A 27,118-nucleotide genomic window follows, 5' to 3' on the forward strand; every position below is an offset into this window, starting at 1 on the left:
CCATATGTTCTATTGTACAGCTATTTTTTTGTGTGTGTATTTTACCCCCTTTTTCTCCCCAATTTCGTTCTTGTCTCATCGCTGCAACTCCCCAAGGGACCCGGGAGAGGCGAAGGTCGAGTCATGTGTCCTCAGAAACATGACCTGCCAAACCACGCTTCTTAACACCCACCCGCTGCCTGCTGCACTAATGTGTCTGCATAAATACTGTTCAACTGAAGATCAAATCAGCCTGCAGGCCCGCCACAAGGAGTCACTAGAGCGCAATGAGTCAAGTAAAGCCACCCCGGCCCAACCCTCCCCTAATCCGGACGACACTGGGCCAATTGCGTGCCGCCCTATGAGACTCCTGGTCACAGCCGGTTGTGACACAGCCTTGGATTAAACCCGGGTCTGTAGTGACACCTCAAGCACTGCGATGCAGTGCCATAGACCACCGCGCCATTCGGGAGGTCCAGGAATGACTTTTCTTTAATGTTGGAGTTGCCAATACTGCTTGGCATATTGTTTATAGTATGTAGCATTGTGCCCGTTGCCATAGATGCCATTGTTTTATTGGTAAACATAGTTTTCATATGAGCACGATACTGTAGAGCTTTCCATAGTGGCCTTCCTTAAAGTGGTTGTTGCGCTGCCATGGGCAACCTTTTAGAACCCTCCCAGACGGGTCATAATATATGACCCTGTGGTGCTGGGGCAGATCAAATAAGACCTCAGCACGGCAGGCTCTTGCACTAGGCCAGAGAGCGAGATGGTGCCATAAATCTTTATCTTGTCAGTCTCAGTAATTGGTTTCTCTCTCTCCAACAAGAGGTTCATCTCATCTTTGGGTTAATGTTTATGCTGTTAAGTTTATAGCCCTGTTTATAGCTGTGTTGTAATAGTGTACTATTATGCTTATTCATTCATGTTTATATCTATATTGCATAATTATGACACTTTACTGTTATGTTGTGCATGTTTTTGCCTTATAGAACCACAATTCATTCAGAGTAACTCAAGTACTATTCCACCAAGATTCACTCCCAGTCAAGATTCATGTTATATGACCAAAAGTGTGTGTGTGCTTAATGTGTGTTGGTAAAGAGGAAAAGGCAATAAAAACCTTGGAAAGAGAAGCATCAGCATTGTTCTTATAGAACATCCTGTGGAGGGTCAAATCACAGTCAGCATAATTGTACTATCGTATGATAAATACGATATACAAAACCAGCTGATAATCTCTTAGAAGAAAAAAGAAAAGAAAAAACTACAGTAACCAAGACTTAAAAAGAACTGATATTGGCATCTGTATGCTTAATCCATTTTAAAATAATGTATAGAATTTATTACACAAGAGACAAAATTCAAGAATTCTACAGCACAATGGCTCAGTCATGTCTTAAGTGTAAAACTAACAATGCCTCAATAATAGATACCTTGGGTTTCCTAATACGATCTAAGATGTTAATATTTCTGTACACTTTAGTATTGTAATCTGTGGCTGTCACTGAGCAGGCTGATACTCCATTTCATGGACCCAAGATCCAGAGTTAAGACTGTCCCCAATGCAATTCTAAAGTCTAACACATCCACAGTGCAATTTCAACAGATTTTTTTGTGTGTCAAATTAAGTCATTATTGTCTTTTGTTGAATTTATATAACAACATTCCAACCTTGTTTAGCATTATCTAGTCCAATTGGGACATGTTCCACTATTTTTATCCGTTTGCATCAGTTTCAATGGGGGACCTTTACTTTGAAGCGAACCGTCGATTTCACTATTGTTGCTCACGGCACACACGTGGTTTGACGCCAGTCAAGGCGGGATGGCAGGCTGTCGAACACTCAGAATATTATACTACAAGAGCTGTCTCTGGAATTCCCGATTATTGTTATGATTCAAGTCGAGACCTTATCGCTGGATTTTCTGTCTAATTTTCATGCAGCTAGCTGTCATTTTCTCCTTCACCGATGTCGAGCAATGGAGAAGCGCCCATCTACAATTGCTGATGACCTTCTCCTCTGCACACCGAAGCATATTTCTTGGAAACTGCGAAGCGGGGAGCTTTCTGACTTGTAACGTACATTATCATCAATTGAATTGACATTTATTTCACGAGAAGTGAAGTGCCTACAATCCATTCTACCAACACATTTTTTAAATAGTCAAGACAGAGGCAGATGCCCCTCGTTCTGTCACCCCGGCTACACTATGGTGGAATTTCCATCTCTCATTCCTTATTGGCCTCTCATCCGCTTTCTGGTGCCTTTGGCTATTACCAATGTAGCCATCGACCTCGGCGAACAGGTAGGTTTGCGACATCAAATTGACATGATACAACCTAGTTTGCGTAGGATATGTGTCGGTAGCCAACATTGGGGGTGAGGCAAGGCGATGAACGTCAAGCCGCTAACTAGCTATCTGGCACGGTCAAAACACTGTCGCGCTAACTAAACCTTGCTTGATTTGACTACTATGTTGACTTGAGCTAAGCTTTCAACATGGTACAGAATGTTTTTATCTATCCACCAGACCACCTCCACTACTAGTAGTAGTGGCCCACAGTTACATCATTTGACCATTCTAAGGTTAGAGATTACAAAACAGACGCGTGCATAAATGTATGTTTGTGTAAATGAGTGCGACTAGATATTTTGATGTTGGTAAACAGTAAACATATTCTGCTACAAACAAATTATCTAGCTAGTAGCTGATGTAACCCATATTTAGACAATGGCTGCTCTTCTGTGTTTATATCAGTGGAGGCTCATCAGAGGAAGGGGAGGATCATCATCCTCAGTGAATTTCATTAAAAAAAACCTTTTTAGATAAAACTATGCTAAATATATTCACGTCACCAAATAATAGATTAAAACACACTGTATGCAATTAAGGTCTTACAGTATCCTAAGCAGCACTCTAGTGTAGCACCATGGTGTAGCTGGAGGACAGCTAGCTTCTGTCTTCCTCTGGGTACATTGACTTCAATACAAAACCTAGGAGGCTCATGGTTCTCACCCCTTCCATAGACTCACACAGTAATGACAACTTCCGGAGGACGTCCTCCAACCTATCAGAGCTCTTGCAGCATGAACTGACATGTTGCCCACCCAATCAAAGGATCAGAGAATGAATCTAGTACTGAAAGCACAAGTTGCAGCTAGCTAGCACTGCAGGGCATAAAATGTGGTGAGTAGTTGATTCAGAGAAATAAAATAGTTGAACAGTTTTGAACAAATTGATTTCTTCCAAAATTAAGGAGAAGCGAGAGAGAAAGCTAGCCATATTTCGTAGTATACATTTTTTCACTTTCACTGTCTTAGCTAGCATTAAATGCGGCTAGCTAGCTTAGCCTACTCAAACACCCAGCTCAAACAGAGAGGGCGGCTATATTAGCTAGCTGGATATGGCTATCCAACACGGGAACTCTTCCAAGTCAAGGTAAGCTTTTGGTTTTATAAATGTATTGCCACTAAGGCCTGTGGTGTATTTGCTAAACTGCTTGCTGCTGACTACACTGTACTGCATGATTGTAGCAGGTTTACTAACATGTTAGTTATAGTAGCTATGGTGATTGACTATAATGTGACAATGATGTAGGCTGTGTGTAGCAGTTAGCGGTCATGAAATGAAGGTTTGGCTTGGAACATTTTTTTTCACCTGGTCACAGATAGATGATGTGTTGTGCATTGAAGTCCACAAGCTAAAAAAAAGGTGAGCGGAGTGCTCGTAGATAGTTGCGAGAAGGAATTACAATATAAATAAATAAATAAAAATCTGTTTGTATGTGACTGCTATGAAAGTGAACTGTGGTTAAGTGTGATCAGGGGTGTATTCATTCTGCCGATTCTGTTGAAAAAAAAATCTTAAATGGAAGCAAACAAAAAGGGGATAAACACCTGAATTTGTCCAATAGAAACTTGTTTGTAACTTTTGGACTAATGATTACACCCTTATGAATGACAGTCATCCAATATGCTGTAATAGAAATTTGAGAACTTGTTCTCAACTTTCCTACCTGGTTAGATAGTTTTTTTTAAAAATAAGGCCATGCTCATGAAATAATAAAAAATAAAAAGAAATCCTCCCTCATCTTAAACGTCACCAACCACCACTGGTTTATCCGATGTAGCCTAGCCTTCATTGGTGGTTAGGAGGGATTGGTCTATATATGCATCAGTGATATCTAGAGCAGTGAATGTAAACTAAAAAGCCCTTGAATTGTTATAGGGATCTAGGGCATTGATCAAAGTGAGGTCCACTAGATATAACTGGGAAATAAGAGTAGATTTTGGTTTAATAAATGCTGTCACTGATTTAATCATTAGTAGATGTACTGATACTTGTGCATCTTTGTGGCTTGTGAAAATGCCATAATGCATGCAGAACTAAAGCACAGTTCAGTGGAGATGTTATGATTGTCCTTCCCCTGCCATAGCCCCACACCAGTGACCCACAGCTCCCATTCAGGCTCAGTCATATGACAGATGACAGGCCTAGCATCCTAGCTGGTATTCTTTCCTTGTGGACAGTGGGAGTCCAAGCGGCACAGTGTGTCTCGGAAGAGGTTAGGAGATTATGCTTATGTAATGGCCACGTGAGCAGATATAAATAGCACCCGGCTCCCTTCTATGGAAAGAGGCAGCTGTGGATGCTCTCTGGAGGCAAAACTGAATGGAAGTGTTATTTAGTTGAATGAGGTTCAGTGGTTCAGGATCACGACAGCGTGTAACGGAGAACAGTGTTTTTGCATCCTGGCTGCCCTAGCAGATTATATTTCCAAACATCTATTATGTTAAAGGTCCAATGCAGTCATTTTATTTCGATATTAAATAATTTCTGAGTAACAATTAAGTACTTTACTGTGATTGTTTTCAAGCAAGAATTTTGCGAGGACTGCCTGGGAGTGGTGTGAGTGGAAAGGGGAAAACTGAAAATGAGCGGTAATTGGCAGCGAAGTTTGGAACTCTCTTTCTCATTGGCCTATTAACTAATTTACTGCATGGTGATGTCACCATGGAAGGCCAAAACTCCATCTCATCAAAACACGGTAACATTTTTATCCAGTCGCTCTGGATAAGAGCGTCTGCTAAATGACTTAAATGTAAATGTAACATTTCAAGTTTTTGACTGCACTGGGACTTGAATGGCAATTCCGTGGCTGAGACTCAGATTTTTAACTTTAAAATGTATGCCAAATAAAAACCATTGATTTCAAAGTTTAACAAATCATACAACTCAATGCACAAGGACTACATTGAACAATTTACACAAATGTTCACAAAAACACATTTTACTGGAAGAACTGTGCAGATGCAAAGCTTGGTAACAGAATTATGGTTAAAAAAATCCCTCAGTTTATATGCGACCAGGTTTTCCAAAAGCTCTGTTAAATATCTGCTACGAATTAATATTTAATTATGTGTAGAAAGAAGGGTGTGTCAGCTATGACATGACACCTTGAGTTAAAAAAAAACCTGTTTTGGTGATTGAAGTACAGTAAGCGAAGTAGAATTACATCATGGGACCCTGATCTATACTACATTGACATTCATATCCATAATAATGCATTTCTTTCTATTTCATGGTGATGTATCCTGTTTAGGTACACAAAAGGTAGAAATATGCAATTGCGTCCTTTGCATATATGAGTATTATTCTACACTCTGGCTATTATTCAAATGAGCTCCGACCGCTAACAAGACCAAGTTTGGTTGGTCCAGACCAGACTAACTCTGAACCAATCATAAGACATCTGTCTCACAACTGCACCATATGATATTTTCGCCATATTGCCCAGCCCTAGCTCAAGACCCTTCTTTTACACCATCTAAGGTGTTTGTGTAATGCCCGACCACTTCTACCGACCAGCAAGAATAGATTCATTCAAATCAAAAGGGGTGCAGTCAAAAAGTTATTGAAATCAAATGAAACAACAAAAAACAGTTAGAAGCTTAACATAACAGTATGCCAGTGGAAGGGAGGACAGTAGTAGGTAACCCATTGTAGCCAATTCAGTTGCAGTAATTCCGTTGCAGATAATATTCTAATCTTTGGTGACTTTAATATTCACATGGAAAAGTCCACAGACCCACTCCAAAAGGCTTTTGGAGCCATCATCGACTCAGTGGGTTTTGTCCAACATGTCTCTGGACCCACTCACTCTCACAGTCATACGCTGGACCTAGTTTTGTCCCATGGAATAAATGTTGTGGATCTTAATGTTTTTCCTCATAATCCTGGACTATCAGACCACCATTTTATTACGTTTGCAATTGCAACAAATAATCTGCTCAGACCCCAACCAAGGAACATCAAAAGTCGTGCTATAAATTCACAGACAACACAAAGATTCCTTGATGCCCTCCCAGACTCCCTCTGCCTACCCAAGGACGCCAGAGGACAAAAATCCGTTAACCACCTAACTGAGGATCTCAATTTAACCTTGCGCAATACCCTAGATGCAGTTGCACCCCTAAAAACTAAAAAAATGTCTCATAAGAAACTAGCTCCATGGTACACAGAAAATACCCGAGCTCTGAAGCAAGCTTCCAGAAAATTGGAACGGAAATGGCGCCACACCAAACTGGAAGTCTTCCGACTAGCTTGGAAGGATGGTACCGTGCAGTACCGAAGAGCCCTTACTGCTGCTCGATCGTCCTATTTTTCTAACTTAATTGAGGAAAATAAGAACAATCCGAAATTCCTTTTTGATACTGTGGCAAAGCTAACTAAAAAGCAGCATTCCCCAAGAGAGGATGACTTGCACTTTAGCAGTGATAAATTCATGAACTTCTTTGAGGAAAAGATTATGATTATTAGAAAGCAAATTACGGACTCCTCTTTAAACCTGCGTATTCCTCCAAACCTCAGTTGTCCTGAGTCTGCACAACTCTGCCAGGACCTAGGATCAAGAGAGACGCTCAAGTGTTTTAGTACTATATCTCTTGACACAATGATGAAAATAATCATGGCCTCTAAACCTTCAAGCTGTATACTGGACCCTATTCCAACTAAACTACTGAAAGAGCTGCTTCCTGTGCTTGGCCCTCCTATGTTGAACATAATAAACGGCTCTCTATCCACTGGATGTGTACCAAACTCACTAAAAGTGGCAGTAATAAAGCCTCTCTTGAAAAAGCCAAACCTTGACCCAGAAAATATAAAAACTATCGGCCTATATCAAATCTTCCATTCCTCTCAAAGATTTTAGAGAAGGCTGTTGCGCAGCAACTCACTGCCTTCCTGAAGACAAACAATGTATACGAAATGCTTCAGTCTGGTTTTAGACCCCATCATAGCACTGAGACGGCACTTGTGAAGGTGGTAAATGACATTTTGATGGCATCGGACCGAGGCTCTGCATCTGTCCTCGTGCTCCTAGACCTTAGTGCTGCTTTTGATACCATCGATCACCACATTCTTTTGGAGAGATTGGAAACCCAAATTGGTCTACACGGACATGTTCTGGCCTGGTTTAGGTCTTATCTGTCGGAAAGATATCAGTTTGTCGCTGTGAATGGTTTGTCCTCTGACAAATCAACTGTACATTTCGGTGTTCCTCAAGGTTCTGTTTTAGGACCACTATTGTTTTCACTATATATTTTACCTCTTGGGGATGTTATTCGAAAACATAATGTAAACTTTCACTGCTATGCGGATGACACACAGCTGTACATTTCAATGAAACACGGTGAAGCACCAAAATTGCCCTCGCTAGAAGCATGTGTTTCAGACATAAGGAAGTGGATGGCTGCAAACTTTCTACTATTAAACTCGGACAAAACAGAGATGCTTGTTCTAGGTCCCAAGAAACAAAGAGATCTTCTGTTGAATCTGACAATTAATCTTAATGGTTGTACAGTCGTCTCAAATAAAACTGTGAAGGACCTCGGCGTTACTCTGGACCCTGATCTCTCTTTGAAGAACATATCAAGACCATTTCGAGGACAGCTTTTTTCCATCTACGTAACATTGCAAAAATCAGAAACTTTCTGTCCAAAAATGATGCAGAAAAATTAATCCATGCTTTTGTCACTTCTAGGTTAGACTACTGCAATGCTCTATTTTCCGGCTACCCGGATAAAGCACTAAATAAACTTCAGTTAGTGCTAAATACGGCTGCTAGAATCCTGACTAGAACCAAAAAATTTGATCATATTACTCCAGTGCTAGCCTCTCTACACTGGCTTCCTGTCAAAGCAAGGGCTGATTTCAAGGTTTTACTGCTAACCTACAAAGCATTACATGGGCTTGCTCCTACCTACCTCTCTGATTTGGTCCTGCCGTACATACCTATACGTACGCTACGGTCACAAGACGCAGGCCTCCTAATTGTCCCTAGAATTTCTAAGCAAACAGCTGGAGGCAGGGCTTTCTCCTATAGGGCTCCATTTTTATGGAACGGTCTGCCTACCCATGTCAGAGACGCAAACTCGGTCTCAACCTTTAAGTCTTTACTGAAGACTCATCTCTTCAGTGGGTCATATGATTGAGTGTAGTCTGGCCCAGGAGTGGGAAGGTGAACGGAAAGGCTCTGGAGCAACGAACCGCCCTTGCTGTCTCTGCCTGGCCGGTTCCCCTTTTCCACTGGGATTCTCTGCCTCTAACCCTGTTACGGGGCTGAGTCACTGGCTTGCTGGGGCTCTCTCGTGCCGTCCCTGGGGGGTGCGTCACCTGGGTGGGTTGATTCACTGTTGTGGTCGGCCTGTCTGGGTTTCCCCCCTTTGGGTTGTACCGTGTCGGAGATCTTTGTGGGCTATACTCGGCCTTGTCTCAGGATGGTAAGTTGGTGGTTGTAGATTTCCCTCTAGTGGTGTGGGGGCTGTGCTTTGGCAAAGTGGGTGGGGTTATATCCTTCCTGTTTGGCCCTGTCCGGGGGTGTCCTCGGATGGGGCCACAGTGTCTCCTGACCCCTCCTGTCTCAGCCTCCAGTATTTATGCTGCAGTAGTTTATGTGTCGGGGGGCTAGGGTCAGTTTGTTTATCTGGAGTACTTCTCCTGTCCTATTCGGTGTCCTGTGTAAATCTAAGTGTGCGTTCTCTAATTCTCTCCTTCTCTCCTTCTTTCTCTCTCTCGGAGGACCTGAGCCCTAGAACCATGCCCCAGGACTACCTGACATGATGACTCCTTGCTGTCCCCAGTCCACCTGGCCATGCTGCTGCTCCAGTTTCAACTGGCCTGGGCCCTAGGACCATGTCCCAGGACTACCTGACATGAGGACTCCTTGCTGTCCCCAGTCCACCTGGCCATGCTCCTGCTCCAGTTTCAACTGTTCTGCCTTGCTATTATTCAACCATGCTGGTCATTTATGAACATTTGAACATCTTGGCCACGTTCTGTTATAATCTCCACCCGGCACAGCCAGAAGAGGACTGGCCACCCCACATATGCTCTCTCTAATTCTCTCTTTCTTTCTCTCTCGGAGGACCTGAGCCCTAGGACCGTGCCCCAGGACTACCTGACATGATGGCTCCTTGCTGTCCCCAGTCCACCTGACTGTGCTGCTGCTCCAGTTTCAACTGTTCTGCCTTATTATTATTTGACCATGCTGGTCATTTATGAACATTTGAACATCTTGGTCATTTTCTGTTATAATCTCTACCCGGCACAGCCAGAAGAGGACTGGCCACCCCACATAGCCCGGTTCCTCTCTAGGTTTCTTCCTAGGTTTTGGCCTTTCTAGGGAGTTTTTCCTAGCCACCGTGCTTTTACACCTGCATTGTTTGCTGTTTGGGGTTTTAGGCTGGGTTTCTGTACAGCACTTTGAGATATCAGCTGATGTACGAAGGGCTATATAAATAAATTTGATTTGATTTGATTTGATTTGATTCAGTAGTTCTGTTACAGATTTGTTAGTTAGCATTGGCTGGCGAAACTACCTCAAATTTCCTTCATACTGAGCACAGAGACATAAAAATGGTATCCACAAGTTCATTTGACTCTGGAGAAGTAGATACGGTTCTTAATTGCCAAAATCCTGATATGTCAATTTTTGTTAACGGAATTACAAGGCAATGTTTCTTAAACTTATAGAAGGCAAATCCTTTCTCCAAAACCAAATAAGTGTTGATATTAGTTGGCAGGGGTCTTTACTTCAACATTATTAAGTTGTCATGTATTTCTAATACCTTTTGTTACATGGTTTTTTAAATTCCCTTTTCCATCCGTTTAACCAGAAATCAAAGCCAATTCTTAGGCCTAATTTTTATTTTAAGATGGAAAATGATTGAAAATGCATCTAAACTCTTAGCTTTCATTTGACACCCAATTTGATATGTTCCCAATGAGCTTCAGTGCTCATGGGTCCCTTTTTAATTTTTTAAATATTTTTTTTTACCATGGGAATGACTTTTACAAAGTATGTCACTGCTATCTTTTCACTGCCAAACCTGCCATTTGCTTACTAGTAAATCGCAGTACTAGCCTGGTCCCAGATTTCTTTATGTTATCATGTCAGCTAATACGTTTGGCATGACAATTAGTGACAAGGATTCGACATGATAGCACAAACAGATTTGGGACCAGCCTAGCACGGCACTGGTATGAATGATGATGGTATGATGATGAGCCTAGTGGGGCTAATAAATTCTCACTCTTTCCAATCCATTCCCTTGCCCTTCTGGTCCTTGGCAGGCTCTTAACCGGGGTTTAGCAGGTTTTAAAGAGGATGCAGTTGAGATGCTAGCCAGCTACGGGCTGGCTTATTCGCTAATGAAGTTCTTCACTGGGCCTATGAGTGACTTCAAGAACGTGGGCCTGGTGTTTGTCAACAGCAAGAGGGACAGGGCCAAGGCTGTGCTTTGCATGGCGGTAGCAGGCACAATAGCATTCATCCTTCATGTTCTCATAGGTGAGGCTTTATGGGTGGTTTTGTCCCAAATTTTAATAGCAACTAACTACCCATATTTCTTATTAATTCCAAGTTATTATTTTACAATCCAATGATATGTGTCGGTTGTAAACTGCTTTTGGGTGAGCTCTTATTTTTTGGGGATAATTAAGAGGCAAACCTACTACTGTTTTTCTTATATCATGTTCAACTTTTCTAATCGTTTTAGTTGTGTCATCTCCTCAGTTCTCATAGTATCCTGACTGTCTTCCCCGTCTCCAGCCCATACAGACTTAGGCTACTACATCATCAATAAGCTCCACCATGTGGACGACTCCGTGGGCAACAAGACCAGGAGGGCTTTCCTCTACCTGGCCGCTTTCCCTCTGCTGGACGCCATGGTGAGCGCTGAGTAGAGTATACGGCTTGATTTCAAGGCTGCGTCCCAAATGGCACGCTACTCCCTATAGGGCCCATTAGGGCTTTTGTCAAACATAGTGCACTATGTAGGGAATAGGGTGCCATTTGGGATGCAGGCCAGCTCTTCCATGACCCAAAGTATGGCCAGTCAGGGAGCCATAATCATGGCAGAGGGAAGCTTAAAAACACCTGACCTAGAAAAATGATTTGTAATCCTCTGCTCATCATGCTGGGTCTTAAAATGGACAGACGCCTGTCCCTGTATTTCAACGACTGCATATCTTTTTGCTTGGTCGAAATCAGATTTCAATGTGGGCCTTTGGCTTGCTGTTTTTAAACAAGCCAGATAAGAACAATGGGTACTTGGTGTTCTGAAATTCTTGGGTGGAGAAGCATCAATTGTCTCTTTGTTTATTGTTTTGTAGGCTTGGATCCATGCTGGAATTCTCCTTAAGCACAAATACAGCGTCATCGTAGGCTCTGCCTCCATCTCTGATGTTATCGCTCAGGTACTCCGCAGTTTGCTTCCTTGTTTTTCACTCATCTCCATTACAGTGAAGATTGGTCCTTGTTGCCAAGACTAATGCAATTGACCTTAAAAGTGGTCTTGGAAGTATGCCCTGCTCTGATAGGTTGTGACAGGGATGTGGTCGTAAGGGAGTGTCTCTAAGTTTTAATGTCACGTGAAATGCCTTTCTTGCAAGCTCTAAACCCAACAATGCTGTAATCAATATCAATGTAGTACTACAAATAACATAAGGTAGAACAAAAATACTTGAGGAATAAAATATGAAATAAGAAGAGAACGAAAAGTAGGTAAGCTACAGTTGAAGTCGGACGGTTACATACACCTTAGCCAAATACATTTAAATTAAGTTTTTCACAATTCTTGACATTTAATCCTAGTAAAAATTCCCTGTTTTAGGTCAGTTAGGATCACCAGTTTATTTTAAGAATGTGAAATGTCAGAATAATAGTAGGGAATGATTTTTCAGCTTTTATTTTTTTCATCACATTCCCAGTGGGTCAGAAGTTGACATACACTCAATTAGTGTATGGTGGCATTGCCTTTAAATTGTTTAACTTGGGTCAAATGTTTCGGGTAGCCTTCCACAAGCTTCCCACAATAAATTTTGGCCCAATCCTCCTGACAGAGCTGGTGTAACTGAGTCAGGTTTGTAGACCTCCTTGCTCGCGCACTATTTTTCAGTTATGCCCACAAATTTGATATAGGATTGAGGTCAGGGCTTTGTGATGGCCACTCCAATACCTTGACTTTGTTGTCCTTAAGCCATTTTGCCACAACTTTGGAAGTATGCTTGGGGTCATTGTCCATTTGGTAGACCCATTTGCAACCAAGCTTTAACTTCCTGGCTGATGTTGCTTCAATATAGCCACATAATTATTTCTCCTCATGAGGCCATCTATTTTGTGAAGTGCACCAGACCCTCCTGCAGCAAAGTGTGCAGTTGCAAATCGTAGTCTGACTTTTTTTATGGCGGTTTTGGAGCAATGGCTTCTTCCTGGCTGAGCGGCCTTTCAGGTTATGTCAATATAGGACTCGTTTTACTGTGGATATAGATACTTTTGTACCTGTTTCCTCCAGCATCTTCACAAGGGGAGTGGTCTGGTCCTCTGCTGTTGTTCTGGATTGAATTGGAACTTTACGCATCAAAGTACGTTCATTTCTAGGAGACGGAACACATCTCCTTCCTGAGAGGTATGACGGCTGCGTAGTCCTATGGTGTTTATACTTGCGTACTATTATTTGTACAGATGAAAGTGGTACCTTCAGGCATTTGGTCCCAAGGATGAACCAGACTTGTGGAGGTCCACATTTTTTTTCTGGGGTCTTGGCTGATTTCTTTAGATTGTCCCATGATGTCAAGCAAAGAGGCACTGAGTTTGAAGGTAGGCCTTGAAATACATCCACAGGTACACCTCCAGTTGACTCGAATTATGTCAATTAGCCTATCAGAATGCCATGCCATAATTTTCTGGAATTTTGCATTTGTTTAAAGGCACATTCAACTTAGTGTATGTAAACTTCTGACCCACTGGAATTGTGATACAGTGAATTATAAGTGAAATAATCTGTCTGTAAATAATTGTTGGGAAAATTACTTACGTGTGTTGGGAGTGTAGAGATCTGACTGTGGTCTCCCTCTCCGTGGCAGATTGTGTTTGTGTCCATCCTGCTGCACAGTAACTTGCCGTGTGTGGAGCCCCTGCTCATCCCCATCCTCTCCCTGTACATGGGAGCCCTGGTGCGCTTCACCATCGTGGGCCTAGGTTACTACTACAACATCCACGACAAGATCCCCGACTCCAGTGGACTTGACGTGGGGGTACGCCGTTTCCTTAGTCGCCCTACTGGGACCTTTTCTTAAATGACAGATGGAGTTCAACATGTAGTGTGTCTTTTCAGGGGCATCAATTAATCTTGGTCTTCTAAAACTGTCTTTTTTGCAGTTGCAGACTACCTGTAGCTTATGTCCCAAAAGGAACCAGGACAATTAGGTCAATGGCCCCTGTTTTATCTTGTAATCAATACTACTGCCCTCACATGAGGAGCTAGCTCTACAACTACAAAGCACCCAGATTGAACATACCCTTGTTTCCCCCTCTCGTTCCTGTTCACTTTGCAGGGAGATGCCACCATCAGGAAGATGTTGAGTTTCTGGTGGCCTCTGGCCCTCATCCTGGCTACCCAGCGGATCAGCAGGCCCATTGTCAACCTCTTTGTGTCCCGGGACCTCAAGGGGAGCAGCGAAGCTACTGAGGTGAGTTTGTAGACTACTCTGTCCACTCCCCAATAATACCCCATTTAGCTCAGTCCCACTCACTGTTATTCGGCAGCTGCCAAACACAATGTCCTTTACCAGAAGTGGTCTGGATTCTAATCTAATGTTTTGTTGTCTGAGGAGACAGGCTGCTGGCTCATGGGAGGAGGAATTTCTCATGTCAATTGTGTGGGTGGGGGTGGGGGTGGGGGCCTTTTGACTGCTAGTGTTCATTACCATGCTAAAGTGACTTCATACAGCCGAACTCTTAGCATCAGTTTGGCCTGTAGTACAGGCTTTGCATTTATCCACTCGCTAAGTTGATTCCCTTCTCATGATATCATAGCTGAAATGCCCAAATTAATTTGAACAATCTGTCTGGACCTTTCGTGCATTCAGAGACCTAACCAGAGGCAAAACAATAAGCTGTTTACCAGAATGAACTGGAAATAATCAAAAGCACATTGGCTGCCAGTGGTGTTTACGTGATTCAACCTGAAACTCAGAGGGTGACCTCACACTGACAGTGACTGAAAACATTCCTAAACATCTCTACTGTGTCTGTGCAAAGACTGTCACTGCCTGTTTTTATTGGTTACACACAATGCTGACAGGCCCGAGGCACTTGCCCTGGTATGAACATGGGAAAATCCTAATGCGATTACAAACTAAGCTAATCGTCTTTGCTGACAGGTTTTGGCTAGTCAGTCATGTTTTAACATCTTGGCGACATTGCTGTAAGCTGTCCAAAACAGAAATGAAATGTCATGTGAATCCTAATGACTCTTTTTGCTTGGCCAGGCAGTGGCTGTGCTCACTGCCACCTACCCTGTGGGTCACATGCCCTATGGCTGGCTGACTGAACTGAGAGCTGTCTATCCCGCTTTCGACAAGGTAAACCAAGGCCAGTCTAACAATAGCCTCTTGTTGCAGATCATAACATATTATATATCTTTGGGTACTGAGTCCAGGTGGCATGCATTTTATTTCCCACTAATGATAATGTTCTCTTCTTCAATAGACCAATCCCAGCAATAAGCTCATATCCGGCACACCGGTCACAAAGACTCATATCAAAAAGTTTACAGCCTGTTGTTTGGTGCTATCGCTCACGGTAAGAAGGATGTATGGCTCTTTTTGTTTTTATTCCAATACTGTCACACAATCAAATACTATTGGGAAGTATACTAACTCTATAGAGAGAGAAAATGAGAATCCAGAGTGTAGAATTCAGAGCCAGTTCTGTTTGTCAGTTATGGCACAAAGCGTGCCACAGATCAGAGAAAAACAGTTTTGAGACTCACGCAAGCAGAGCGGAACATCCTTTCAGTGTTCTATGTGGGCATTCTTGGCGTTTGTTCATGTCAATGCTTCTTACATAATGATGTAGTCAGACGGGTATCCTACTTAATAATTTTCTGAACTATAGCCTATTTTTTTTTTTTTTTTTGAACTACTCCTCGTGTGAAAAGGAAGAAGTAAGGCGAAGATGACACTGGATGGATAAACACTGTGCCATAGATAAATATATACTTATGCTCTGGATAAGCCCTGGGGCTTCAAGCACTAAGCCACCAAACGAGCAGGTATAGAACCAGCTATGCGGAATAAGTGGTTTCAATACCTGTATGTTTGGACAGAATGTACAGTATTTATATAGCAGTGTTTTTTTTGTTCTATATCTGACTTCATGAGTCAGGTTGCAGTGTGTGAGTGTGTCAGAGGGAGAGGCACACCAGGTTGGTGTACTGTCGTTTCCCCGAACACTTCTTCTCCTGGTTTAAAGGGCATAATACAATTGTGGCATTTCCATAAACACATGTGTTTCACATAACATATCAGTTTCCATATGCATGTGAATTTCAGAGCAAAGTAATGGAAGCTGACTTCTATTTTCCATCCAGCTCTATTGATAATAGAACAGAGCACAACAAGTTGGCCTTGTAAACGCACTGTTGAGAAAGGTATAGTTCCGCCTTGTCATAAATCGTCTGGTTTTTTTCACGGTTTCGGTATCGGGATATGTGGTAAATACAGGGTAGAAATGGGAACAGAAAAAAGCCCTGAGACTGATTTGATGGGGAGGAAATAATGTGTCCCTAATGACTTGGGATGTGAAAAACAGGAAGTTGGTGGAAAAGCGAAGGCCTTGGAGCCACAGAGAGGAGTGGCGGTAGCATGCCAACCAGATGTGGAATTCCACTGTTATAAACAAGTGGGTGTGGGCTCAAGCCTGGAAGCCTGGCAACCAGGGATCTGTGGTTGCCATGGTGCCGTAAGGCAGCCTAAACAGAGACATCTAAAATATGTACAGAATTTAGAGATCAGCTTTTTTTGCTTTTGATAAGTCATTGACTTGTTTATTTGATATATCTGGTTGTTTTAACCCACATAGTTGCAGGACTGATTGCAGGTTGACTTGATTAATGTTTATGTGTGCATTTAAAGATCCATCGCAGCACCGGCCTCTTTTTGATCAATGAGACCTGACTGCATTATGGAAATGGAAGAGTGCTCGCAGTGAGGATGACTACTGGTCTGGTTTGGACTGCTGTTTAGTGGGATGTTTTGCGCTGTAGCAGCAGCATCAACCAAGTGGGTGCTACACAGTTGTGGAGGAGTACGAAATCCATGCTACAGAGTGGCTGAGAGTCGACTCCAAAAGAATCAATTTCTCGACTCCTTGCCTGTCGATTCCCGGTGTCGAGCTTCGATTATGCTAAGAATAAACTCCTCGACTCCTAAGATTCAGTAGTTTTGCAACGGAGGAGACTGAGTAGACTAGTTGCCGTAGGCTACTTCTGAGAACACTCTCGCATCTTTCACAGTAAAGAAAGAGCAAGCTGGGGGGAGGGGCACATCCAGGCAGGTCAAATACCAGGCATACAGTCAGAACCATGTATCGCTAATCAAAAGCTGTATCTCACAATTTCTTGGCTTGCAATGTCTCGCAAGTTCACTAAAGTAAGGGCTATTTAATTATTTGGAAAATCTATTTGAAGTATTCAACGCCTTTGCAGCCTAAATAAGTTCAGGAGTAAAAAAACACAAGTTACATAATAAGTTGCATGGACTCACTCTGTGTGCAATAATAGTGCCTAACATGATTTTTGAATGACGACCTCATCTCAGTACACAAGACATACAATTATCTGCAAGGTCCCTCAGTTGAGCAGTGAATTTCAAACACAGATTTCACCACCTGGGAAGTTTTCCAATGCCTCGCAAAGAAGGGCACCTAAACTCAGCAAAAAAGAAAAGTTCCTTTTTTCAAGACCCTGTCTTTCAAAGATAATTCGTTAAAATCCAAATAACTTCACAGATGTAGATTGTAAAGGGTTTAAACACTTACCCATGCTTGTTTAATGAACCATAATCGTTAAGACACTAACAGCTTACAGACAGTAGATAATTAAGGTCACAGTTCTGAAAACTTAGGACACCAAATAGGCATTTTTACGGACTCTGTTAAACACCAAAAAAAGAAAGATGCCCAGGGCCCCTGCTCATCTGCACGTGCCTTAGGCATGCTGCAAGGAGGCATGAGGACTGCAGATGTGGCCAGGGCAACAAATTGCAATGGCCGTACTGTGAGACGCGCAACAGGGAGACAGGACGGACAGCTGATCGTCCTCGCAGTGGCAGACCATGTGTAACAACACCTGCACAGGATCGGTACAGCCAAACATCACACCTGCAGGATAGGTACAGGATGGCAACAACAACTGCCTGAGTTACACCAGGAACGCACAATCCCTCCATCAGTGCTCAGACTGTCCGCAATAGGCTGAGAGAGGCTGGACTGAGGGCTTGTAGGCCTGTTGTAAGGCAGGTCCTCACCAGACATCACCGGCAACAATGTTGCCTATGGGCACAAACCCACCGTCGCTGGACCAGACAGGTCTGGCAAAAAGTGCTCTTCACTGACGAGTCGCGGTTTTGTCTCACCAGGGGTGATGGTCGGATTTGCGTTTATTGTTGAAGGAATGAGCGTTACACCGAGGCCTGTACTCTGGAGCGGGATCGATTTGGAGGTGGAGGGTCCGTCATGGTCTGGGGCGGTGTGTCGCAGCATCATCGGACTGAGTTTGTTGTCATTGCAGGCAATCTCAACACTGTGCGTTATAGGTATGCCAGCAGCCATACTGCTCGTTCTGTGTATGATTTCCTGCAAGAAAGGAATGTCAGTGTTCTGCCATGGCCAGCGAAGAGCCCGGATCTCAATCCCATTGAGCACGTCTGGGACCTGTTGGGTCGGAGTGTGAGGGCTAGGGCCATTCCCCCCAGAAATGACCGGGAACATGCAGGTGCATTGGTGGAAGAGTGAGGTAACATCTCACAGCAAGAACTGGCAAATCTGGTGCAGTCCATGAGGAGAAGATGCACTGCAGTACTTAATGCAGCTGGTGGCCACACCAGATACTGAATGTTAATTTTTGATTTTGACCCCCCCTAATGTGTTCAGGGACACATTATTCCATTTCTGTTAGTCACATGTCTCTGGAACTTGTTCAGTTTATATCTGTTGTTGAATCTTATGTTCATACAAATATTTACACGTTAAGTTATGACAGTGAGAGGACGTTTCTTTTTTTGCTGAGTTTATTGGTATATGGGTTAAAACAAAAAATGGAATATCCCTTTTGAGCATGATGAAGTTATTAATTACACATTGGATGGTGTGTCAATACAGCCATTCACTACCAAGATACAGGTGTCCTTCCTAACTAAATTGCTGGAGAGGAAGGAAACCACTCAGGGATTTCACCATGAGGCCAATGGTGACATTAAAACAGAGTTTAATGGTTGTGATAGGAGATAACTGAGGATGGCTCAACAACATTGTAGTTACTCCACAATACTAACCTAATTGACAGAGTGAAAAGAAGGAAGCCTGTACCGAATAACAAGGCACTAAAGTAATACTGCAAAAAATGTGGGTAAGCAATTAACTTTTTGTCCTGAATATAAAGTGTTTGGGGCAAATCCAATACAACACATTACTGAGTAGCACTCTATATTTTCAAGCATAGTGGTGGCTGCATCATGTTAAGGACTGGGGACTTTTTCAGGACCAAAAAGAAAGGCAAAGTCCTAGTGGAAAATCTGGTTCAGTCTGCTTTCCACCAGACACTGGGAGATTAATTCACCTTTCAGCAGGACAATGACATAAAAAACAAGGCCAAATTATACACTGGAGTTGCTTACCAAGAAGACAGTGAATCTGCCTGAGTGGCTGAATTATTATTATTATTATTATTATTATTAAAAAACTTAAATCTACTTAAATCTGTGGCAAGACCTGCAAATAGTTGTCTAGCATGATCAACAACCAATTTGACAGAGCTTGAATAATTTTAAAAGTAATAATTGTGAAATGTTGCACAATCCATGTGTGGAAAGCTCTTAGAGACTTACCCAGAAAGTAATTGCTGTCAAATGTGTTTCTACAAAGTATTGACTCAGGGGTGTGAATACTTATTTAAATTACAAAAAAAAAAATATTTTTTCATTTGACCTTTTATTTAACTAGGCAAGTCAGTTAAGAACAAATTCTTATTTTCAATGAAGGACTAGGAACAGTGGGTTAATTGCCTTGTTCAGGGGCAGAACAACATATTTTTTACCTTGTCAGCTTTCACTTTGTCATTCTGGGGTATTGTGTGTAGATGGGTGAGAAAAAAATTATCTATTTAATCCATTTTGAATTCAGGCTGTAACACAACAAAATGGAATAAGTCTAGGGGTAAGAATACTTTGAAGGCACTGTATGTTGGTGTTTCTTTTACTTTGGCAGTTACATGTATATAGCATACTGCACATTGGGCCAGATAGCCATGGCCTACGGGCTTGATGGAAACACAGGCTCAGCCTCTGACAGCCCACATGCCAAGACTTGCTCTGATTGCGTCTGACTCTGTGGGAAAGTGAACAGTGCAGAGAGAAGACAGACAAGTGTACAATAAACACCACAAAGGAAACGTTTCACTGCCAGTTTAGACTGTAAACAGAGCAAATGGGTTTTAAACGATTTTCTTTATAAACATCAAATTGACTTTAGATGGCTTTTAGAGATTTAGACTGTGAGGAAGTCTAGTGAAAAAACGGAGGAAAACCACGATTCATTGATGACTCAGCATGACCTGTCTATTTGTATACCGTATTGTGACTGACTAAACATAGACATTCAGCAAAACATCCGAGAGTCATCGGCACGACTGCACTGCTACATTTTCTTTGACAATTCAAATATTTCTAACCAGAACCAGAGGAACACATCATATACACTGAACAAAAATATAAACGCAACATGCAACAATTTCAAATATTTTACATAAGGACATCAATCAATTGAAATACATTTATTAGGCCCTAATCTATGGATTTCACATCTGTTGGTCACGGATAAAAAAAAAAAAGTAGGGGCGTGGATCAGAAAGTCAGTTTCATCAGCTGTCCGGGTGGCTGGCCTCAGATGGTCCTGCAGATGAAGAAGCCGGATGTGAAGGCCCTGGGCTGGCATGGTTACACGTGGTCTGCGGTTGTGAGGCACGGTTAGATGTACTGCCGAATTCTCTAAAACGACGGAGGCGGCTTATGGTAGAGAAATGAACATTAAATTATATGGCAACAGCTCTGGTGGACATTCCTGCAGTCAGCATGCCAATTGCGTGCTTCCTCAACTTGAGACATCTGTGGCATTGTTGTGTGACACAACAGCACTTTTTAGTGGCCTTTTATTGTGCACAGCACAAGGTGCACCTGTGTAATGATCATGCTGTTTAATCAGCTTCTTGATATGCCACTCCTGTCAGGTGGATGCATTATCTTGGCAAAGGAGAAATGCTCACTAACAGGGATGTAATCAAATTTGTGCACAGCATATTTGAGAAATAAGGTTTTTGTGCGTATGGAACATTTCTGGATAAATAAAATAATTCAGCTCATGAAACATGGGACATGCGTTTATTTTTGTTCTGTGTAGTTTATAAGTTGTCTTTTACCTCAGTGATTGAGTTGCAATATTGTGTTATGTATGGTATTGTACATTGTTACTGCAATTAGAATTAATTATATTTGGGTTACAAGCCTGGCTTGTGTTAACTTCAAAAGGGACTACGGTGAACCTAAACTTAATGATCTAGTAAATTCCAACGAGGAATGTTTTGGCAAGGTTATGTAACTGAGTTAAATAACTTTGTTTTTGTTTGCCCGGCTACATGTGGTGTATAACACCTCTTGTGTGTTTTTGTGCGGCCAGCTCTGCTTTGTGGTGTTCTGGACCCCTCACATCTCTGAGAAGATTCTAGTGAATGTGATTGGTGTGGACCTTGCCTTTGCTGAGCTCTGTGTGGTTCCACTAAGGATTTTCTCCTTCTTCCCTCTGCCAGGTAAGGAGTGCACAAAGTGCGTAATATCTGTTGGTTGCAGCACTAGAGTTATGAGTTTGATTCCCTCATGACCCACACATACTTGCCATATATAACAGGAAGTGTGACAGGAAATGTCTGCTGGAAATGTCTGACTATTTAGGATTAGTCACCCAAATGTGCCTCCTAGTATGTAGTGTCCTGACATGTTCCTATCTTGAGTACGAGGGTTTTCTATGTGTTAACACAATGCTGTACCGCTGAGCCCGGAGTCATGGTCTGTGGTCCAAATGGCACCCTTATTCCCTATATAGTGCACTACTTTGGACCAAAACTCCATTGGCTCTGGTCAAAAGTAGTGCACTATAAAGGTCATAGGGTGCCAGTAGGGCACTACAAAGGGAATAGGGGGCCATTTGGGATGCTACCATGGTCTGCTGAGACAGCAGTCTGATTTGACGTTTCCACTGACTCTGTCCCCTGTGTGTGTAGTGACAGTCCGGGCCCACCTGACTGGCTGGCTCATGACCCTGAAGAAGACCTTTGTGCTGGCCCCCAGCTCTGTGCTCCGCATCATCGTCCTCATCACAAGCCTGGTCGTGCTGCCTTATATGGGGTAGGTGGACACCTCACTGAAATGGCACCCTATTCACTACTTTTGACTGGGTACACTGTAAAGGGAATAGAGTTCCATTTAGTACACACGGTCTGTTTCCTTCAGCTAACATGTATGAGTTACTGATTCACCAGTCTCATAATAATGTAAGCTATGATGTGGCCTGTGAGATTTGATATTGTAACAAGCCTGTATGGCCACAAACTCACACGCAGTTCGTTAACTAGTATAAACAGCCCATGACGATATTTTCCCATGAAATAATCAAGTTGTCGTTTATTTGGATCAACATAGCGCACACCGACCTGACGCACAGAAGCGCCTCTAGAACTGACAGACCCAGCATGCCCCAGCCCCATCAACTACAGCAACTCATTTGCATAACATTGTGTGATATGCTGAGAGTGACGAAATCGGCTTCTATCTCCAGGCTCAGACTGTTAAACAAACAGTCACCACTAGCCGGCCTCCGCCCAGTGTCCTGCACCTTAGAGACTGCTGCCCTATGTACATAGTCATTGAACACTGGTCAGTTTAATAATGTTTACATACCGTTTTACCCAGTGTATACATACAATTTATATTCTGGTCTCTGACATTGATTGTTCTGATATTTCTTAATTTAAATTTTTATGGATTGTGTGTAATGTTTATTTTTGTGTTTTACTGCACTGTTGCAGAGCTAGAAACAAGCATTTCGCTGAACCTACGACAACATCCTCAAATCGTTGTATCGACCAAAAACACTTTGATTTGACACATTACAATATGAATTATGTTCTATTCTAAAACGGGATACCTAAAGGTGGTTTATTTGAATTCAGCAAACTATGTTTATTGCTTAGTGTGACATTTTGATTGGACTCCAATTTGACACAGAGTTGAGGAGCTGCTCTCTGTTTCATAAGCAAACATGAATAGAAATTTATTCAGATAAGATTTTAAATTAGAAATATGTAAATTGTCACCGTTCACCACATCACCTACTATCAAATGCAGACTTTGCAAATTCAGTGTGAGGGTATGAGTTCTCTGCGGTTTTGTATTTAGCCAATAGCCTCATTAAATCTTTAGACTGGTTCTTTGAGCATGGTTTTCAATTAAACATAAGGTAGCATAATATACAGTACCAGTGAAAAGTTTGGACACCTACCCATTTCAGGGTTTCTTTATTTTTACTATTTTCTACATTGTAGAATAATAGTGAAGACAAACTATGAAATTATGTAGTAACCAAAAAATGTTAGATTCTTCAAAGTAGCAACCCGTTGCCTTGATGACAGCTTTGCACACTCTTGGCATTCTCTCAACCAGCTTCATCAGGAATGCTTTTCCAACAGTCTTGAATGAATTCCCACATGCTGAGCACTTGTTGGCTGCTTTTCCTTCACTCTGTGGTCCAACTCATCCCAAACCATCTCAATTGTGTTGAGGTTAGGTGATAGTGGAGGCCAGGTCATCTGATGCAGCACTCCATCACTCTCCTTGTTCAAATAGCTCTCACACAGACTGGAGGTGTTTGGGGGGGCCATTTTCCTGTTGAAAAACAAATGATAGTCCCACTAAGCGCAAACCAGATGGGTTGGCGTATTGCTGCAGAATGCTTTCGTAGCCATGCTGGTTAAATGTGCCACCAGCAAAGCACCCCCACACAATCACACCTCCATGCTTCATGGTGGGAACCACACATGCAGAGATCATCCGTTCACCTACTCTGCATCTCACAAAGACACAGCGGTTGAAACCTTGGTAGGCTGTCATTTTCAATAAGAATTTGTTTTTGTCTGACTTGCCTAGTTAAATAAATATTAAAAACAAAATCTCATTTGGACTCAACAAACCACATGACAGATTTCCACCTGTCTAATGTCCATTCTTCTTATTGGTGTCCTTCAGTAATGGTTTCTTTGCAGCAATTCAACCATCAAGGCCTGATTCACTCTCCTCTGAACAGTTGATGTTGATGTCTGTTACATGAACTCTGTGAAGCATTTATTTGGGCTGCAATCTCAGGTGCAGTTGACTCCAATGAACTTATCCTCTGCAGCAAAGGTAACTCTGGGTCTTCCTTTCCTGTGTCGGTCCTCATGAGAGACAGTTTCATCATAGCGCTTGATGGTTTTTGCTCGTGCACTTGAAGAAACTTTCAAAGTTCTTAATTTTCCAGATTGACTGACCTTCATGTCTTACAGTAATAGACTGTCGTTAATCTTTGCTTTTTTGAGCTGTTCTTGCCATAATATGGACTTGGTCTTTTACCAAATAGGGTTGTCTTCTGTATACCACCCCTACTGTATCACAGCACAACCGATTGGCTCAGATGTATTAAGAAGGAAAGAAATTCCACAAATCAAATGAACAAAATGTGATTGGCAGCTTCATTAAATAGGACCCGCAAAACACCATTCTCAACGTCAACAGTGAAGAGGTGACTCTGGGATGCTGGCCTTCTAGGCAGAGTTCCTCTGTCCAGTGTGTGTTTTGCCCATCTTAGTCTTATTTTTATTAGCCAGTCTGAGATGACTTTGCAACTCTGCTTGGAAGGCCAGCATCCCGGAGTCACCTCTTCACTGTTTAAAATATATATTTTTTTTTTAACCTATTTAACAAGGCAAGTTAGTTAAAAACATTCTTATTTTCTATGACGGCCTAGGACCAGTGGGTTAACTGCCTGTTCAGGGGCAGAACGACAGATTTGTACCTTGTCAGCTCAGGGATTTCAACTTCCGCTTACTAGTCCAACGCTCTAACCACTAGGCTACCCCAGGGTTATCTTCAGTATACCACCCCTAACTTGTCACAACTGTTTTGGCTCAAACACATTAAGAAATTCCACAAATTAACTTAAGGCACACCTGTTAATTGAAAGGCATTTCAGGTGACTACCTCATGAAGCTGGTTGAGAGAATGCCAAAGCTGTCAAGGCAAAGGGTGGCTATTTTGAAGAATCTCAAATATATTTTGTTATTTGTTTAACACTTACTACATGATTCCACGTGTTCTTTCATAGTTTGTCTTCACTATTCCACAATGTAGAAATAAAAATAAAGAAAAACCCTTGAATGAGTAGATGTGTCAACTTTTGGACTGGTACAGAGTTAATAAAACATGCATCTATGTGCTATGCTCAAAGCGAGTGTTTTTGCTGCACAAGAATTGGACCCATCGACAATCCTAGCTGCCCTTTTACCCTGCCTTATCTGTAAATACAAGTGAATGTGTCACTGACATTTCTGTCTGAACCATATGCGACAAAGCGGTGTGACTTCAAGATGGTCATTGCACTGTGGGCAAACGGTATGAGCATAAATCACTATAAAAGACTGACCATAGCAACGCTAGCAACGCCTCTCATCCGGACTGACAAGCCGATGCCAGTATATCAGACCTACTGCTATACTTTCTTTACCCCAGAAAAAAAACATCCGTGTTTGCTAAATGCCAGGCTATTTCACAGCAAGACATCTAGGATGACTTGCATTCTTCCAGAACTAATTCACACATTTTCCACTTGCCACACACTGTAGGCCTACAACTAAATGCCCATTTTGCTTTAGTGGAGGAAGTGTGAAATGGGCCTATTTTAGTCTATACGACCCCTCAAAATGTATTCCAATAGGGTAAGCCTGTACCACATAGGCCTATGGTATATCCTGTATTCTGAGCTCTACTGGTCAGTTTTTCCAGTGTTAATGAAAGTTGGGGTTTGTGTTTCAGTGTCCACGGGGCCACACTGGGGGTTGGGTCTCTGTTGGCTGGTTTCATAGGGGAGTCTACCATGGTGGCCATTGCGGCCTGCTATGTCTATCGAAAACAGGTGAGAGAACCCCTACATAAAGGAAGAGTAAGAAACGGTATAGCAGGGTTCCCCAACTGGCGGCCCACGGGTGATTTCATTTGGCCCCCATACGACTGTAAAAACACCAGCAAGTAAGCTCCAAGTTATTTTACTTTGGAACAGATTTCCTAAATGATTCCCACACGAGAGATGTGACCCTATACAAATGCAAGCATGATTGTAGTCATATGTTTGTGCTTCTTGCGGTCAATTTGACGTCATGTTCCAGCCCCTTGACCATCCCCTCAAATAGTCCCGTGCCCGAGTCTAGTTGATGAGCCCTGCTGTGTAGTCATACAGTGAAGTACAAAATAACTATAAATTACTCTTCATTCCTTTCAGCTCTTTCTTATATTCCTTTTCTTTCATTCTCTCCTTTCCCACAGAAAAACAATGAGATGGCCAGCGAGCTGGTGGTGGAGGGAGAGGACTCGGCTCCTATGAGCGAGGTGTGTTCCAGAACTCAGATGGATGCCATTGAGGAGCTCCAGGAGGAGGAGCTTCAGGAGTAGAGGCACATGGAGAGAGACAGGAGAAATTGGAGCTGAGCTCCATTAGAAAAAAGGGAATTCCAGCGGAAGAGGACCATGGGTAGGCCCCAATACCGGACCTGAGAGAAGAACACAGATCGCTTAATAGGCTCCTTGAGTGGATGATCAGCCATGAGGAACACGCACTGTACAGACAAGCCATGCACTGAAATCCATGTAAATACCTTCCAATCCTCTGGACAATTAATGTATTCATGAACTGCAGAAATAGGATAAGTATTAATCACTTTCATCGTGTTACTGCTAATTGAGCATGGGAAATAACTGATGTAGGAAAACCGGTCCTCAGCTAAGGGAAATGTGTTGTGGAGAAATTGAAACATTATTTTACTTGGATAAACAAGTAAAAGAAGCACAGCTTTATTTGATTTTAATGCTGGAACATTTTTAAAAGGACCTGTTGAGTTGGGCAAGTGTATTTTACATTGAATGGTGTTCAAGAACTAGAGTTCTGTTTTATATAGGCGACGGGAATTTGCAAAGTGTATATTAACTTGCAGAAAGGGGTCGGGAATCCCTCAGTATCTTAGTGGGTGTGTGTGACTGTGTTTGCATCATTATGCTCGTCCACTTTATGCAGTCTGGGAATGTTTCATTTTATTTTGACAAGTATAGCTATTTTCTTAATAGCACATTCTGACTGTTCGATGTACATATTGTAAAGGCATTATATTATTTGGCAAATAAATTGTTATTTAAAGAGCCCATCTGACTATTGAAACATT

General features: G+C 42.3%; 1 protein-coding gene across 1 annotated transcript; it reads left to right on the top strand.

Moving 5' to 3' along the window:
• The first annotated feature begins 1,760 nt into the window (after positions 1 to 1,760).
• Positions 1,761 to 27,098, top strand: LOC124039770 (progressive ankylosis protein homolog). The gene is made up of 12 exons (XM_046356129.1): positions 1,761 to 2,291; positions 10,620 to 10,836; positions 11,098 to 11,216; positions 11,661 to 11,744; positions 13,413 to 13,583; positions 13,884 to 14,018; positions 14,820 to 14,912; positions 15,040 to 15,132; positions 21,280 to 21,409; positions 21,881 to 22,004; positions 25,722 to 25,821; positions 26,229 to 27,098. Exons 1-12 carry the CDS (start codon positions 2,196 to 2,198, stop codon positions 26,352 to 26,354), a joined length of 1,488 nt encoding a protein of 495 aa, XP_046212085.1. The 5' UTR covers positions 1,761 to 2,195; the 3' UTR covers positions 26,355 to 27,098.
• Positions 27,099 to 27,118: the final 20 nt, after the last annotated feature.

This window comes from Oncorhynchus gorbuscha, linkage group LG07 (assembly GCF_021184085.1).
Source record: "Oncorhynchus gorbuscha isolate QuinsamMale2020 ecotype Even-year linkage group LG07, OgorEven_v1.0, whole genome shotgun sequence".
Classification (NCBI taxonomy): Eukaryota; Metazoa; Chordata; class Actinopteri; order Salmoniformes; family Salmonidae; genus Oncorhynchus; species Oncorhynchus gorbuscha.